This window comes from Ursus maritimus, unplaced genomic scaffold, assembly GCF_017311325.1.
Source record: "Ursus maritimus isolate PB19 unplaced genomic scaffold, ASM1731132v1 scaffold_34, whole genome shotgun sequence".
Taxonomy (NCBI): Eukaryota; Metazoa; Chordata; class Mammalia; order Carnivora; family Ursidae; genus Ursus; species Ursus maritimus.
In genome coordinates, this window is record NW_024426008.1 from 17,392,468 (window position 1) to 17,411,382 (window position 18,915).

An 18,915-nucleotide genomic window follows, 5' to 3' on the forward strand; every position below is an offset into this window, starting at 1 on the left:
CTTCGTAGAGAGCCAGTCTGTCTCACATGTGTTTGGAAAGCAGAGAAAAGCCCCATGTGTTGACAAGCTTTGCCACATTATAACTCCAAATGCTGTCTGTCTCAGCAAACAAAAGCCCTGGATGGGAGCCAGGAAGCCCCAGTGTTGAAACCTCAGACCAGCTCACGTGTTTGTGCACATGAAGGATTCCAATCTGTGGAAAGGATTATTAACTGAAACCATTTTCTCTGTGTGGGTCATTGTTTAACATTCAAGACAGGGTTCCAATGGGTCTACGGGGAGATCAGGGTCCCATCTGTTCTTTGTGCAGCAACTGTGCTGTGTTGAGACACACACCATATTCATAATTTGGAACAGTGAAGCAGCTGTTACTTCAGTCTCGGTGCCTGCCCCCTTTCACCAGGGCCGGGAAGGAGCTCGAGTGGCCAGTACGAGCTGCCTTCGTTAAGCCAAAGAGGATTTTGAACAATCAGGGAAAAAAAGACATCAGTACTTTGGGCAGAACCACAGCTAAATGTGTCTCTTTAAAATTGCTTTTTACTATGCCTTCTAAGTGATTCTGAAAGCTTGTCATAAATGAGTTATTTAAGGGGGACAGAGTTTCACTCTGGGGAAATGGAAAGAGTTCTGGGGATGGATGGTGGTGATGGTTGCATGGCAAGGTGAATGGACTTTACTGCCAGTGAAATGCACACTTGCAAACTATTAAGATGGTAAATGTTGTGTTATGTATATATTATCAATTTTTAACAGCAGCTTGCCATAGAAGCCTTCTCTGTGTAAGTAGGATCTGACAATATCAGAACCTAGTGTGATAAGATAAATGATAGAAGGAGTGAAAGACACCGGAGATTTTGATAATCTGGAGATAACTTCTCAGAGGGTTACAGACTAGCTGGGCAGCCTTCTTACTTGTCCGGATATCAACTACTACAATTCTTAAAAGACAAGCACCGGAATTCGGCTGCTAGTAAGTTACAGCTATATAACAAACACGTTAAATACATAATTATGATTTTCATTTGTCGGGCAGCCTAATTTTATAAATCCATGTCATTACTTGGTATTTTGATGCATCCTTGATATTTCTGTCACACAAGAGAGGGTGTTCTTAGAAATGAAGACTTCGCCCTTAATTACCAGAAAGACGGAAGACTTATCGAAACATTACACAATATCACAAAAGAAATGGATGGTGTCTCTCTCTGGAAATCATTAAGGAAATGATGAGTAGCTGCTTTTCTAGAATGCAGTTGCGGGGAGGAGGGCGTGGAGGACTTTTCATCTATTGGCTGGTAGACTCAGTGAGCCAGGAAATGTTACAACGGAAGGCATTTTCTCACTAAACTGGATAGTTATCTATTGATTTATTTATCCCACTATATTTGGGCCACAAAATCCCTGTAAACTCCAAGGCGACTAAAACTAATGTTTAGAAGGATTCTGACAGCATGGCGGCATATAAATGTTAATAAAATTCCAATAACCAATAAAACCCTGCGAACGTTAAAAACCTGTCCTTACAGTCTTGTAAATAACTAGCATCTGTGTCAGGAAAGACACATCCTGCTGAGTCCCTCCCTTCACCGTGCAAGTCCACATTCATCTGTCACAAATGTCTCTAGTATTTCATTAATGAAGGAGCCAAATCGTAGGGCGAGGGTTTTGGGTTTTGCTTTTTTTTTTTTTCTTTTTTACTGGCATGACTTGTCCTACTACATGACTGACTTAATCATTGGAAATATTTCCCAAACTTTAGTCAGACAAATACCAACTTCGTGATTTGACTTTGTTCACATTCCTGCAGTATTGCCCACTTAATATGCTTCTGCAAATAGATTTCATTTTTATTACATAAATACATTTATTCAAATAGGAAACTTCACATTAGCATGAACCCCCCCCCAAAAAAAAGCTATAAATCTCGGAAATAATGGGTTTGATGGACTGGTTATGTATTTTTCTTATACATGGATATGACTATCAAATTAAAAATATTTATTCACATACCACTTAAGTTACCCAGTGGTAGTTTAGAAAACATTGTTTGAAGGTCTGTCAAGGGTTCTGGTTACTACTAAGTCATTTTACCTGTAGTCATAGGCCATGATTTTCTACTTATAAAAGCACAGATGGTGATACACAACAGTGAATCCAAGAAAGTATCCCAGAGATGACCATCACATTTTATAAAAGTTTCACTAATTATAAAAATAACAGGGGCGCCTGGGTGGCTGAGTTGGTTAAGTGTCTTGACTTTGGCTCAGGTCATGATCTCGGGGTCCTGGTCGAGCCCCACATCAGGCTCCCTGCTCAGGGGGAGTCTGCTTCTCCCTCTCCCTCTGCCCCTCCCCACCGCTCATGTGTGCATGCTCTCTCTCTCTCAAATAAATAGTCTTTTAAAAAACTGCAAAAATAATAGAATTCATTTGAGGGGAGCTGATACAGTATCAAAGCTTTTCACAAATATGATCTCAGTTATGATCATCATAGCAACCCTAAGAGATTAGAAGGACACCCGTTGTTAACTGTATTTTACATTTGGGGAAACTGAGGCTCAGAGAACTTATGTGACCATGCCCCAGACTATGCAGGCAGCAAGTGGCAGAGTCAGCGCACTGTTCATTGGTCTTTCCACTAGAGACACCATTAGATTTTGGAAAGATTTATTGCATCGCCAGATAGTGAGTCGGAAACTACAGCTCCCTTGAAACTGCTATGTATGACGATGTGTTGAGTCTAATAAACACACAATAAACTGGCATGTCCATATGGACATGTGGCTTTTGTGAACTTCTATTTTATTTAATGGGCCTATATTTACTGCCCGTCTAATGCAGTTGTCTATAAACAGCTTTGTATGCCCTTCCTCTTTCTATTTTCTTCTTGTGCGTGTTCTTCCAAGTGTAAATTGATAAACTTTAAGGATGGGAAGCGAAAGGTAGAATGCAGTCTCCAAGTACAGGTATATCCTCTGAAAGTTCCAGAATGCACTGCATTCAAAAAGTATTCTGTTATCACCAACACCAAAGCAACACCCTCCAGTCATTAAGGGAAAAGATACTATGTTGCTGGTCCAGAGTTTGAACCTATTTTTTTACTCATGTATCAGTTAGGAAGTTCTGCCATTTTTGTATAATGCCGTGATTTTACTGCCTGTGCCGTAAAAAGACACATAGAAAATATTGCTAGGACTAAATGCAAAAATAGCAATAAATCAACAAAGCAGGCAGTAGGAGATTTTTTTGGATGCAATTCCGTGATTGTTGAAGTTGTACATCTAAATCATGGACGCATTTGTTATTGCTATCCCAGGATCCAAGCAGATGATAATTAAAATTCCCTGGGGTGAGTTTCAGTGTTTTAATATTTAAAATGACCAGGTTACCTTAGCTAATCTATAGGATCCTGTTTACCTCTAGCATCCTATAAACTATGAACTGTTAAAAATTTGTTGAGTCGACTAAAATTTTCTTATTCTTTCAGACTATCCCCTGCTGGAGAGAAATTCTGGTGACTTTCATCTAAGCAACAATACATTCACCATAAAAATCGCCTTTTAAAAAATATGAGGTGATCATCAGGTGGTTTCCATGATAATTAAATAAAAGACATTTGGAGTACTTTATTACTATGTCAGTGGTCTCCAATATTTCCTACTCAAGACTGAGAGTTATAAAGGGAAAAGGGTAGAGAATTATAGACTCTCAGGCAGTTTATAGCCAAAGGCAGTATAAATGTAAATTGTAATATTCTCCTCCTACTACCCCTTCCCAAAGAACAGAACACCTTACAACAACATAATCTCAGATATAGTAAGACCTTGGGTAGAAGAGGCAGAAGTATCAATTAAAGAACACAGTTTAAAGAGGCCAGAGTCACAAAGATCTCGTTCAAATCACCGTGACTGGTTGGTACAGAAAAGCAAATGGCTTCAAATTTTGAGTAGAACAATCATGTTCTTAAATAAACCATGCCAACAAATGAAATACCAGAGACACCCCTTCTGGCTATGGTGAGTAACTTGTAGCAGACCCACACTCCTGCTGAGAAGGGCTGGAAAAACAATGGATAACGGCTATATATTTTAGAAAACACCTCTTTTGGAGCTAGCAGAGAGCTTCCCAAGCAGCAAGGACTCGAGGGGTCCAAGATCCTAGGAAAAGGAGGAGGTCAGTAAAGTGAATTCAACATTCTTCATGTCCCCGGGGGCATCTGCCTCTTCGGTTTATAAGCTAAGCAGAGAGCCGCTAACAAGAGGCAGAGAAACCAACAGAACTCACTGGGTTGGGAAGATAATAACTGCAGTCCTGGGTTGCCAAGGCAGCCAGAGCTTCAGAACCAAGTTTTGTGAGAAAAGAGAGGCACAGAAAAGTGAGCCCATCACCTGGCAACTTTCCCTGGAGTCATGCGCCAAATGCTTATGCTGCGGAGGTCAAGGGCCAGGAAGCCAAATGCAGAGCAGAGTTTTCAGCGGTCTCACCAGCTGAAGAGATAAAAATTAAAGTCTAGAACATACTAACGAGGAGGACCCCTAAGAAAACTCCAGTGTATGCTCTCAGAGAATATCCCTTAGGTGTAGAGAGAACAAGACATTGATCCAGGAAAGCAACACCCTCTCAAGTTAGCCCAGTTCTGACTGGACCAAGGGGACCTGTTCTTCTCAAGTTGGCTATTTGAGGATAGGTTGAATCCTCTCTGGAGAAAAAAAACATCATCACCAAGGATTCCATAATTCTTCATTCCCAATGTCCAGTATTCAATTAAAACGCCAGATATTTCAAGAAACTGGGCCAGAGTTGGGGGGGCAGACAATACAAACAGAACTACAGGTGACCCAGCTATGGAACTATCAAACTTTTAAGGAGTGTAAAAATAATTATTTGTAACAATTTAATAATGTGAGCATTTAGTATTATGGCCAAGAACTAGATGATAAGATGAATTTCATCAAAGAATTTGAATCTGTTAAAGAGAAAGAAGTTGGGCAGGGGAGGGATGTGGAGCTTTGAGAATGCCAGAATAAAGTCCTCCGAAAATGTGTTTCTCTATCAAAGCAATGGGAACACTGGTAAAAAAAAACAACAACCTGTCAAATCAACTTATTTCAAACTCTGGAAATTAACTAAAGGCAAACAACAATCTAAGAGTGTTTATTCAAGAAAAATGACAATGTGGCAAAGAAAAGTAAGCTTTTAACCTGCCCTAATCCCATTTTCATCTCTCCTACTCCAAAACAGACTTGACAACCAGGAGCTTTACAACTAAGATATCTGTAAAAAGCAGTAGTCTACAGCAATTCTGCAAAGGGGCAGAACTGGTTTGGTGCTACCCAAAACCCCATCCCCAGAAAATATCATTATATGACTTATTTGGCAAAGCACCAGAAAGTTCCATTCTTGGGGCTTCTCTTTATTTAATTTGACTGAGGTAGACCTTACTTCGTATGTGTAGCCTTACCTCCAGGGCATTTGTCAAAAGCAATCAGTTCAATTAGCAACTGAAGCTAACAAAACACTGACCAAAAATGTTTAAAGAAAAAAACTAGGTCATGGAATGTTCCATGGGGGGTGGGGAGGGGCTTTGCATAGCTCCAAAATATCCTTGGCAACCTCCATGGCTTCTCAGAAGTTCCCATAGGATCAAGCAACAAGTTGGACATGAGAGTGGCCAAGTTAATGATGCATCCTTGTATCAGCTGTCCCTCCCTTCTTGCTTTGCTACCTTCGCTCCACACTTCTGCTCCTTGGGACCACACCCCCAAAAATACAACCTGTATACAAACCTGTATCTTGGACTTCACTTTCTTGGGAATCCTGCCTGACGGTATCCTACAGACCAGCCAAGTAGAATCATTTACAGTTCCCCGAAGCTGCCACACTACTGAGTGGTTCCATACTTTGCACGTGCCACTCCCTTGTTCTGAAATGCTACCTTACCCTGCCATTTGTCGTGGTGAACTCTCACTTATCCTTCAAGATGTTCCCAGGAAGAGCTAGCTGCTTCTCTCTGTGTGGTTCCATCGCCTCTAGAACTCAACCCTTATTACTTCACTTATTATAATTTTGGAGAAATTATTTGGTGCACAAGGCACAGATGCTCAGAAAATGGGGAATAAATCAAGATCTTCTGGATTTATGATTGCTCCCAGTTCTAAGACATTTCATCTTATAGACATGTAGTCTGCAATACTGGTGGCTCAAACGAGTAAACAAATGTTTTCAAGGGGCCTTTATTTGCTTCTGCTTTAGTTTTTGAATGGGTGATGCTTGTCATATTGTGATCTGAGCCAATATATCCTCCTACATATGGCTCCAGCCATTGGATTCCAGAGAAAGAAGAAGCCACCCTTTCAGGCCTTAGGATACACAACAGGTATGCAGGCTACTGCGCTGGAGTTCAATTTACAACACTGGTTTGCTGACATCAGAAGAGCTCAGAAAAGAATTTACTTTCTGCTAGGTGCACTTCTATAGAGGTCTAAAAATACCATCAGTTTGAATATATTCTTTCTAAGAGAAGATACCCCTCTTTGCTTGAAAGGTGTTGGGGTGAGATCATGCTGCTGTGTGAAGAACTGTGCCTTTTACATACAAGCTGTCCCAGCTGTTCCAGGTCATTTGTGGTCTCTTAGTGTCACATAGGCGGGGAACTCCGGTGAGACAGTGTGGACAGAATGTGGCCATTAGAGCCTGACATCCCCAAGATTCTGTCCCTACTCCAACAGTTACTACTGTGAGGCCTAGGAAAAACACTTAAGTTCTCTGAGTTTCGGTATTCTGATGTGAAAAACAGGCATCCACTTACTTTACTTCCACTTACTTTGTGGTAAGGTTGTGTTTACAGACTGAATGTTTGTGCCCCCCCAAATTTATATGTTGAAAACCTATTCTCCAATGTGATGATATTAGGAGGTGGGGCCTTTGGGAGTGGATTAGGTCATGAGGGGTGAACTCTCTTCAGTGGGATTAGTACCCTTTTAAAAGAGAACCCAGACAGAGCCCTTGCCCCTTTGGTCACGTGGGGACACAGCGACAAGATGGCCGTCTATGAATTAGGAAGCAGGCTCTCATAGACACTGAATCTGTTGGCGCCTTGATCTTGGACTTTCCAGCCTCCAGAAGTGAGAGAAAGAAATGTTTGTTGTTTAAGCCATCCGGTCTGTGGTACTTTTGTTACAGCAGCTCGAACTGACTAAGACAAGATGTAAAGTTGCCAGCATAGTGCCTGCACATGGTAAATGTTCCTAAATGATCACTAGCTAACATTATTTCCCCAGCAAAGCAATTGTTAAAGTAATTTTAAGAACAAACCAAAACACCTTCAATCCAATTCTATATATGTAGGTACCCACAGCAAAATTCGCTGCCTCATCTGCATTACTGTAGACAGGAATAAAAAGATCTAACCTGTAAAAGATTTTTCTTTCATTAGAAAATTGAAAGATGCTTTGAGAACCTTCTAAAAATTTGCATTGAAACAGGTGAAATAAAGGCTGAAGAAGAAGGCAGACCCTAGAAGCAATGTGCTGAAAAAAATCAGAATTCTCCTGATGGTGCACCAGAGAATTTCATTTAACGTACACAGCATTTGCTGGGAGTGAAAACTGGGCACACCGAGATGTTTTTGCATTATAATCTTTGCAGAACATCCAGCCAGCTGAAACATCCTTCAAAGTTTTCAGAGACAAAGCAAACACTACCATATCATTTTCTTTAAACAAAGCCACACGAAGTTAACTAATGCATGCCCTTATAAACCAGGAAAAAGGCAAATAAAGGAGCCAACTTATGAGTCAGTGAATATCTACTGAATGTGCTTCTGCTAGGTTCTCACAGATTGTGCATAGAGGGGGAGGGGTAGAATGTGGTATACACATTAAACAAACTCAGGTTATCTTAGTAAAAAGATGTGAGGGGCAGAACAAAGGCCATTTGTGTCAGAAGAGCTCCCCCTGCTCCTTCAGCGTCAGCGCACTTCGCTAACTCTGGGGAGGGATTCTGTTACGTGTTGAATCGTGCCCTCCTAAAATTCACACACTGAAGCCCTAACTCTAGTACCTCAGATGTGACTGTGTCTGCAGATAGGGCTTTTAAAGAGGTAATGAAGTTGAAATAGGGTTGTTGGGGTGGGTCCTAATCCAATGATGAGTGCTCAGGACACAGACAACACATGTGAGGACACAGCCGGAAGGAAGGCATCTGCAAGCCCAACAGAGAAGCCTCAGAATGAAACCAACCCTCTCAACACCTTGAGCTTGGACTTCTAGCCTCCTGAACCGTGAGAAAATAAATGTTTGCTGTTTAAGCTGCCTAGCAGTATTTGTGGTATTTTATTAAGGCAAGATTAGCAAGGTCATACTTGAGTCCAAATACCTGCCCCTCAGGTTATTTATAATCCAGTTGGGAAGATAAAAGTGATATCCACATAGAAGGATTAGGTAAGAACCACTAGACTGGCATGAGAGTGACTGAGTGGCAGCAAGAGCAGTGCCACCAGTGAAAAGAGAGCCAAGGGAGGAGAGGTCACGGAGACGCTGAAGGGAGGGGCAGGGACATCTTTGTTGAGTCCCTACTTCCCACAAACACTGTGGGAGCGACGTCCATACGATGTCATCAGAGCTACTGGCTACTCTTCTCAGTCTCCTTTGCTGGTTCTTCCTCTTCTGACCTCTTAACTTTGGAGTGCTCCAAGGCTTATCCCTTGGTCCACTTTTGGGTCTACAAGGGCTCCCTTGGATATCTCACCCAGTCACATGGTTTTAAATGTCATCCATATGCCAACAACTTCCAGCTCAGCCATCTTTCCTTGAACCCCCGACTGCCCACTCGACACCTCCCCTTGAATCTCCATTAAGAATCTGAAATCTGTACACAACTAATGAATCATCGAGCCTTACATCGGAAACCGGGGATGTACTGTATGGTGACTAACATAATATAATAAAAAATCATTAAAAAAAAAAAAAAAGAATCTGAAATCTGACACATTTAAAACTGAGCTCCTGATCTTCCCAGAAAACCTCTCCCCTCAATCTGTTCTATTTAGTTGTTGACAACTCATTCCAGTTGCTCAGGTCAAAATTATTGAAATCATCTTTGATTCCTCTCTTTCTCTCATACCCATATTTAATCTATCAAGAGATCCTGTTGGCTCCACTTTCAAAATATATCCAGAATTTCACCCCTTCTTACTACCTGGACCAATCCACTGCCATCAGTATATCCACCCACACTGTAAATTCATCATCATCATCGGTCACCTGGATGCCTCCCTTTATCCTCACTGGGCTCTCTGATTTTACTCTTGCCCCATTTCCATTTCTAGTTTTTTCTCAACAGAGCAGCCACAGTGATCCTCTCAAAACCAGGCCAGGTCACTTTCTTACTAAGCTCAACATTCTCTAGCATTCTCCCATTTCAGGTAAAGTAAAATCTGAAGTCTTTCTAACTAATGAGAAGGCCAGAGCCTGGCCTATGATTATGTCTCTGATCTCATTGCTATTTGTGGGACACACTGGGCCTGCTTCCACTTAAAGGGCTTCCCACTGGCTGCTCCCTCTACTTGAAACACTTATTCCCAGATACACACTAGGATAGCTACCCCAACTCTTTCCGGGTTACCTTCTCAAGGAGCTCTGTTGTGACTCTCCTACTTAGATAAGTGCACTTCACTCATATCCTCCTCCCAATTTCCAAGCTCCCCTGCCTATTCTATTTTTTTCTGTAGTAATTTATTACCTTTTAACATACTATATAATTTATAGTTAAGTGTAGTCTTTGTTGTCTGTCCCCACCCACCTAGAATAGAATGGGGACATTTCTACTCCTTCTTGGGGCTAACTGGTTACCCTTTTGTATGTCAGCAGGGGGACAGCCTGGAGGGGGTGGGGTGGGGGGAAGGGTGGGTGCCCAACCAGAAATTTCTAACTTTTTGTTTTTAATTATTAATCTCCTTCTGCTATGGTTTCTGTTGTCAGTTTTTAAATTTTTTAAAAATTGTGTTTTTAAGCTTTTACTTTTTGCCTCTTGTATATATGTAGGGAATTTATAGGGAAATATGTACTTTATGAATACATTTTAAGAACTAAAATATATTTTAAAGAAAGTAACAGACCTTTAATCTTACACAGCTAAATTACTGATTATATATTTGCTGAACTGACTTAGGGTTCAGAAAATTGTATCAAGAGTTTTATTTTTTTGGGGGGCACCTGGGTGGCACAGCAGTTAAGCGTCTGCCTTCGGCTCAGGGCGTGATCCCGGCGTTATGGGATCAAGCCCCACATCAGGCTCCTCCACTATGAGCCTGCTTCTTCCTCTCCCACTCTCCCTGCTTGTGTTCCCTCTCTCACTGGCTGTCTCTATCTCTGTCAAATAAATAAATAAAATCTTTTAAAAAAAAAAGTTTTATTTTTTGACTTTAAAGCCCTCTTAATAAAGTCTTTTTACTACAAAAAAAAAAAAAAAAAATAGAAGGCCCACAAGTGCAAATGATTGCTTTGTCTGTTTTGTTCATCTGTGTTTCCCAAGTACCTAAACTGGACTTGGCACATAGTAGACATTCAATGAATATTTGCTGAGTGAAGGAACAAGTGAATAACAGAGCATTAATCAAGCATTTATTATGTACCAGGTCACATTCTAAGTATGTTTTAGATATTGTCTCATACATAAATGATACATACTAATCATCCCACACACAGATAAGGAAATGAGATTTAGACAAGTTCAAAGGTGGAACTGAGATTTGAACGCTAGCAGCAATCTAGTCCCAAACCTCTCAATTTTTAAACTCAACCAGCCTATAAAGCAGATAGATAGGTATGGAGCTATAATTATCCTCATTTTCAAGAGGACACAAATGAAACTAAGAGACTTTACATAATTTTCTCACGGTTTCATACCTAGTGAGTGGGGTATGACTCCAAAGTTCATTGGTCTGTTGTACCTCCTGGAGCCTGGTGACCCTCCTTGCCCTTTTCAAAGACCTCTTCCCTCCATTGCTTACTATTTTTGCTTTGCCCTCTCTTCCATGTCCAAGACATTCCACATTCCACATTCCCGTTTCCCTGAAAATTCCCCTGTGGCAAGCCACCACAGCATAGCTCTCTTTGAGAGTATCTCTTCTCAGATCTGCTACCACTAGCCTTCTTGGTGTCTCTGAGAAATGGAAGAAAAACTATCAACCCTCCTCCCACCCAAGAAAAATCCACATAAATACAACATTGTGACTATAGTGGACTCTAACTCAAGCCGATTTGTTCTTGACCTTTCTCTACTCCTCTTGTAATAAAAAGGTACCTCCCCACTATCCTGTCTTCTAGGGGTTTTGCTAAATAAATGGCTAGTTATTTATATGTGTCAGGGAAGGCTTAGAGATTCATTTATTCATTCCAAAGACATTTTTGAGCATCTGTAGTATACAAGGTACAAGATTAAGCCCTATGCAGATTCAAAAACAAGGTTGGCAGTACCTTGCCCTTAAGACACTGACAATCGGAGCCAATGAGACTCACCTTTTGTGTTTTTGTTTGAGTTATCTCTTTCCACTCGATTTAGTGTTGAAAGACCTGCAGCTGCTACAGTGGTCTTGCTACCATGAGCGGAGAGCCTGAGATTGGAGCCAACCAAGAAAAACCAGAGCACAGAGGTGGACAAGGAGAGAAACTGGTTACCCTCTGCATCGAGTTGTTCCTAAAGCTAGCCCTACATGGAGTTTGTCTGTTACAAAGGGCAAAAACCTATTCCCAAACAAAACAGTATTAACATACAGGTTTTGGATTCTCTTTTTAACCTCCTGGTGTTCCAGAGTCAGCCCCACATATTCTTAGAGCCCCCCTTAGAATCTTCTACTCAATGCTGAAAGTGGGAATCTGTTCCACTGGACCAGTGTTGAATCTCTTTAATATCATGTCTTATTGAAGCAACACTGTCCCAGAATCAGCTTGCTAAAGCAGTAGGACAGAAAGGAAGGTCAGTGGTAGGACCTGTACATCTTCTTCTTCGTCAGGCAAGAGTGCATTACTACCTGAGGCCAAACAGACACTCACTGGGAAGGTGGCTGGAACCAAGAGCTCTTGAAGGGACCCTAGCCCAAACTGCCAGGTGGAACCCAAGCAGAAAATCTATGTGGTTGTACCTTGTAGAGCAAGCACTAAGGGAAGAGGAAGTGGTCACAGGAGATGAGCCAGAAAGTACATTGCCAGAAATTGTAAGACGCAGTGGTTCTCCAAAGAGCCAGTATTTAGATATCTGTTGTAACAGAAGATAGTCAACAGCCAAGAGAGAAACTGAAATAGCACCACTATTTTAAAAGTTCTTTTCTTTCAATCTCTCTTCCACTTATCCTGATTAAAGATCACGAAATGAGGGGTGGAGGAGGAAGTAAAACAAAGAAAACAGAAGAACTTTCTTCCCTTTTATCATTCCCAACTATGAGTTGGGCCCAAGCTGAGGGAAAGAGAGGTGATTCAATTGAATGAGAAACCGAAGATTTAGATTTGGATTGGAATTTGTAACACACATAAATAGGTAACTACTCGAATACCTCAAAAGGACTGGGAGGCTATGGGTTCTGCCCAGGCATGGGGAAGGGTGGATGCTTTAGGATACATTTGAAGAGAGCATCCGAAGAAAGAATAAAGCTGTTCCTGATTGCACCCCACCAAGTTTAACCAAGTCACAAACAGGGTACACTGCAGGTTGCTCTCTGGAGTTATTCCATAGGCTTATCTTGGGGTGGGCCATAGGAAATAGCAGTAGCTAACTCACCTTTGTATGTATGTATGTATGTATTTTTAAAGATTTATGTATTTATTTTAGAGAAAGACAGCATATGAGTGGGGGGAGGGGCGCAGAGAGAGAGAGAGAAAAGCAGACTCCCTGCTGGGTGGGAAGCCCGATGTGGGGCTCCACCCCACGACCTGAGATCAGGACCTGAGCTAAAATCAAGAATCTGATGCTCAACCAGCTGAGCCGTGCAGGTGCCCCCCATCTTTGTATTTACTACCAGAATGGCTTCTCTGTTAGGACCCTTGAGGAAACATCTCCTCGAGCTCACTATCAGGGGTGGACCAAACAGTGTGCTTCCATCCAACGGATACGCCCAGCGAAATGAAGAGCGTCAGGGAGAAAGGTCTACTCTGCCTGGAGTGTTTTACCACGGACGTTGTTTACAGCTGCTGCACATCAACGTTTAGTCTATTTTATCATACTTTTATTTTCTACAGAAAACGCACCCTCTTATTTCCTATACCCCTCGGTGGCGTGCTTTATCTCTTTATCTTAAGAACACAGTCAATCGTGTTTTTCATCTTTGTTTCAGTTGCTAGAAGATGTCGAGTCAAACTTGCCCGTTAACGTTTCCTCCCTTGCCTGCCCGCACATTTTCCATATGAGCCCTCAGTCCTGCCTCCAGCTTAGATCACGACTTTTCTTTTCCTTCACGCTGTCTGTCCCTCTGTCTTTTATTTTTAAACCCACTTCTAATTAAATTATTTCTGTGTGCATATCTTTGTAAGCCCATTTAAATCCTCATGCGCAAGATACGTAAGCAGTGTATAAACAGAACGATCTTCAACACCGTTATTTCACGATCCAACCCAGGCGTGTAGAATCGCATGTGTGGTTCATTCTCGACCCAGGACATACATTTGCACCCCTAGAATGCTCTGTCAGGCTTCCTCAGCAAACGGCACCACGTGGCGTAACTCACCTACCCCAGTAGTGTGATCTCCCTTGGGTCCCGTGTAGGAGGTGGGCGTCTCTCCCCTCCTCCTGTGCCAGCTGCTCCGGTTTCTCCTCTCCTGAGTAAATGCACATTCATCTTGCTCGAAAGTACACTCCCCGGGTGCAGGTGGGAGCCTCTCTGCAGGGAAACAGCAGGCGTTGGCATTACTGAGGCCCTTTCAATGCACGTGCATCCCGCGGCTCCCCGGAAGCCCGTTCTGCATGTGTGCGTGTCACCTGGCCACATGCCTGCGCTCACGGAGGGGCAGCCCCCCCACCGGCCGCCCACCGATGCCAAGCCCTTGGCTCCAGCGAGAGCCTGGACTCGACCGTGGCTCCTGCCGTATGGGCGGAGAACAATCAGACGTCTAGATTCAGAAGTGTTGGGACAACGTGGAGCAAGAACCTTCCTCTGACCGGTGAATTTATTTGTCTGAATGAGCTTACAAAGCTCTGAAAGCTGGAGGTAAATTGCCTTTGTGGAAATATGGAAAATAACAAAATTGCCTAACGGAGGAGGTTTCTTCAGAAATCCAGGGTGAGTGAAAGAAATCCTTAGAACAACTCTATAGTTGCTTCGGGGGAGGTGGAGAAGGTTCGAGAACTAAATGTGCTTCTGGAGACACAGTTCGAGGTGTGTGGAGCAGGTGACTGGCTTATTCTGTGCTTCCGTGCTCTTGTCTACCTCACGGGATTGTGTTCAATGAGATGATGTAGGTAAAGTACTCAGAACATGAAGTTCTCAGTAAATATTAGCTAATTAAATATTAGGGCTTCATGTTTTGCCACCTGGAGCCTTATTTTCCATTTCCAAAAACAAATATTTATGTCTTCGGATGCTATCTTCCGTAACTTCAACGATGATTCTTAGCATTAGAACAGTGCCACCTCCCACTTACTGGAAACTTCTTTGCCTGAACTTGGCTGTACCTTCCCACATCCAGATTCTTAGCAAATGTCTCTAATATGCAGCCTGTTTTTCACATCTCTCACATAATAATTATTTTACTTCATTTTACTTTACATACGGTATGAGCTAATGAAGCCTCATTCCCTTTTCTATGCCTCAAGCGTAGAGATTCTTGTTTTTCTTTGTGTTGTCCTTGCAGGGCCTCACAAATCAAGGGACTAAAAACAAACTATCTTTTCCTTAAATAAACAAGGAGATTATCCTCTAGTGCCACATTGATTCCACAGTTTGCCCGTTAAAGAAATAGCTACCCTCTGGTTTAGGACGCAGTGGTAATTAGTAGATACAGGGACCAATGATCTGGGTTGAGGTATGCACCATTTTCTCATTAGACATAGTGTCCAACACACAGTCACCATCTTTATTTTGTCACTATCATCAGTGCTTAGTCCACTGTTCCACTGTCATGTAATTCACTTAGAAAATAATTTATTTTATTAGCATTTAAAAATTATGTTTATGGCCGCCACACTGGGCGTGGAGCCTGCTTAAGATTCTCTCTCTCCCTCCCCCTCTGCCCCTCCCCGTCTCTCTAAAAAATAGGAAAAAGAAAAAAAAGAGAAATTACATGTTTAGTATAATATCTGTATAATAATGATTTCATCACTATTACTTGAAAATCTGCATTCCTGTAAGACAACATTAAAAATAACAATAGTAACTACAATAGAAGGTGTTTGTTTTAACACATTGTTTTGTGCCAGGTCCTATGCTAGGGAATTTACAGGTATTGTTCCCACTATTCAGGTAGGTATTACTATTACTACCTCTCTTACAGATGAGGATACAAGTCGCATGTACAATGTCACACATCGCATACAAATCATCATTTCCAAATTCCAAAACTTACTACACAGATCTGGAGAGGGGCATTTCTGGCAAGAAAAACAAAGCTAATAGGCTAGCCCAGATTAAATGTATTTGGTGTATTCTTAGAGAAACAGGATATTCTGGCATAGGCCCAGGAGACAAAGAGAGCTCGAAACCCTGACCATCTTACCTGGAGACGAGCAGCTTCCCAATTCTATTGTAATGTCGTCCAGGGCTACCAGGCCACAGTCCCAAAAGCTTTTGCATAGGCTCATGAAAACCACCTGCAATTCAGAAAAATGAAACTATGAATTTTATTAACTGCACAATAGGAATTCTTACAACCTGGGATTTACTTAGCCCAAAGCATGCATAAGCTAACTACAGAGCCCTCTTCCTTGTCCACGTGAACTACGGGTCATGGCATGAGTAACCGCTAAGCCTTTATACGTGACCCTGAAATCTCTTCCATTCATTTTTTTAAGCACAGTTAAGCTCATAATGAGAGGTTGCGTATATTAATGTTGGAATTAGTTCACATTCTTTTGTGAATTGAAGGAGGAAAGCAAGAGGTTAACCAGATGGCACAGGAACACCTGTCAGGTTTCAAATATTTTCCCCAGATAACCCACAAAGTGCATACAGAGTTGACGGTATTCCAAGCATTTTTACAAATATTTCCAGTACAAACAGTATTGATTTTTTGGAAATGAATTTCTGGCAATGTGCTTCATTCATATTGTGAACAAAGTCCCAGTGATTTGCCATCTGGAGACTTATGTTCTATTTCCAAAGAGAAGATATATGTCTCTAGACGGTATCACTAATAAAAGCCCTAAATGCAGTCATTTTATCAGGCCAAACATTTTTACTCTTCTATGTGAAAGAAAAACAGATCCATACCACCAATTATTAAATTCATTGTGCCAGAGAAAGGAGGGTGGGGAGGGAGAGAAGTTTTGCATTTCTTTCCATTAGACCAATTTTAAAATCTCCTTTTCATATACAGGATGAGCAAAGAGTATTTTTCCAAACATTTATATTAGATTTTCATTGTACTTTGCATTTTATATATTTTTTATTTTTTAAAAAAAATTTTATTTATTTATTTATTTATTTATTTATTTGACAGAGAGAGAGAACAAGCAGGGTGAATGGCAGGCAGAGGGAGAAGCAGGCTCCCCGCTGAGTAGGGAGCCTGATGCAGGGCTCTATCCCAGGACTCTGGGATCATGACTTGTGCCAAAGACTGAACCACCCAGGCGCCCCTACTTTGGGGTTTCTAAAGCTGCTTCGCCCGTGTAGCCTAATGTATAATGAATATGAAGTTACTTAGCCCATGTACAGTCCCTCAATTCAAACAAAGACACAGAGAGGTATAACAGAAGCTAAGTCTCAAATTAGGAATAATGAGAACATCTGATTTTTTTATATTCTAATGCTGTGTCTTCAACTTATCTGTGTTATCAGCAGGATCTCTTTGCTTTCTGAGGATCAGAACCATTAGCACACAAAATTTATTTCAAAAGGAATTTTAAAATCATGTGACAGTTTACCACTATGCAAACTATAAAATGTCTTAAGCCAGTAGCTTCAGAATAATTATTAAGAATAAGATGTGTAAAAGTTTACTTGGACTATATTTAGATTGCTTTAAATTATAAAAAGAATAGTTTAGAGATATAACAATATATAACTATATATTATGTATTTACAAGGGACAAGATAAAAGGGGTGTTTTTGTTTTATCTCTGTTAATTTTCTTATCTTTATAGATTCTAGAGATTATCAGTAGGGTTTTCTACTTGCAGGATTTTTTTTGCAGGATTTTTACCTGGGAACTTATTTCCCGTTTGTAAACCAAATGTCTATGTCATCAGCCCTGAAAGCAGTTATATTTTATCAGCAGTGTTTACTGTTATAGGGGAAAGAATCATAATTTGTCTCCTAATTTATTGAATAAATGGTGCTACAGAGAGAAAAAGTCCTGGCTTTCCTTCCTTTTGGCAATTTTCAAGTCTATTTTTCATCTGAATGGTGAAAAAGTGCTTTTTCCAAAATGAATCCAGGGTGCTGAAATGATTCGCCACGTAAACCATTACCTAGGTAAGACTCAATCATTTGGCATGTAGATGGATTCTAAAAAGGAGAAACAGCGGGGCGCCTGGGTGGCACAGCGGTTAAGCGTCTGCCTTCGGCTCAGGGTGGGATCCTGGCGTTATGGGATCCAGCCCCACATCAGGCTCCTCCTCTAGGAGCCTGCTTCTTCCTCTCCCACTCCCCCTGCTTGTGTTCCCTCTCTCGCCGGCTGTCTCTATCTCTGTCGAATAAATAAAATCTTTAAAAAAAAAAAAAAAAAGGAGAAACAGTAAGGTGCTCTCGTGTGTTTACTATAACATGATTTTATGACACCATAAAACCAAACAAGCAAGCAAATAAGCCAGCAAACCAACAAATGAGACAAACCCAATTTCACAAAAATACAGGAAATAAATAAGCTATGGTACTGCAAGCTAAGTAACAGGCAAACATTAAGTCTGACAGGTGTGAATATTATTCAGTAGTATGAAAGTCTACTTCTCTCATAATGTTAAGTGGAAAAAAGCTGGTTATAATAGATAAAATTAAACAAAATAAATTACACCAAACTCATCTAAAAGTACATAGAAAAAAGAAAACCTTGAAAATTTATCAAATTTAGAACAATTATGTTAGGCTTATGAAATTATGAGTATTAAACAGAATTTCCTCCCATTTTTCAACCATTCTTTAGTTTTGTTATATTTATAATGGAGAAAAAAGGAATCAGGACATCTATAATTAAGATGTGGAATGAGCTAGTGTTTCCTAGATCGGCGCTGTTTATTGTAGTAGCCACGAGAATACGTGGCTATTTAAATTAAAATTAAGTAAAAATCAAAAATTCATTTCCTCAGGCACACCGGCCATGTTTCAATAGTCACACACAGCTAGTGGTCAAATGAACTGGACCCAGCAGATATATACCATTTCCTCATCGCAGAAATTCTAGTGGATAGAACTTCCTGGCTCCTTTTGAGGATTTCAAACAATTCGTGAACTGCCCCAGTGGCTTAGGTGAAATGCTAAAGCTGTTCGGGATGAGAGTAGCTCACTAGATTGTCCCTATCCTCGAAATCTTTTGGCACTTAGAATGCTCGCCAGACCACGCATTGTTCCATCTTATAAAAAGATCCACAGTCAGTCAGCTATGAACTAAGATTCAAACTACGGCCTCAAACCTCAAATCTGTTTGGCGCTTGCCTATCAGCATTCCAACACACAAAAGAAACATGACAAGACCAGCCTGTTTGGTGGAACACACAATATTTTCCACTGTGCTATTAATAATGCCGATAATGTCAGTTCCTATTCTTGGGCCACCAT

General features: G+C 41.1%; 1 protein-coding gene across 4 annotated transcripts in view; it reads right to left on the reverse strand.

Moving 5' to 3' along the window:
• The window catches only part of MAMDC2 (MAM domain containing 2), a 278,192-nt gene that overhangs the window by 13,245 nt on the left and 246,032 nt on the right, over nt 1-18,915 (reverse strand). For 2 of the 4 annotated variants that reach the window (XR_005831848.1, XM_040620253.1), the window contains 2 exons: nt 15,701-15,794; nt 13,717-13,869 (listed from right to left, as the gene is read on the reverse strand). Coding sequence is in view for 3 of the 4 variants with exons in the window: in XM_040620253.1 (XP_040476187.1) it covers nt 13,717-13,869; nt 15,701-15,794 (247 nt within the window). In the remaining variant the exon portion in view is untranslated. The remainder of the gene's footprint in view (nt 1-13,716; nt 13,870-15,700; nt 15,795-18,915) is intronic. The other 2 variants (XM_040620254.1, XM_040620255.1) reach the window with 1 other exon arrangement.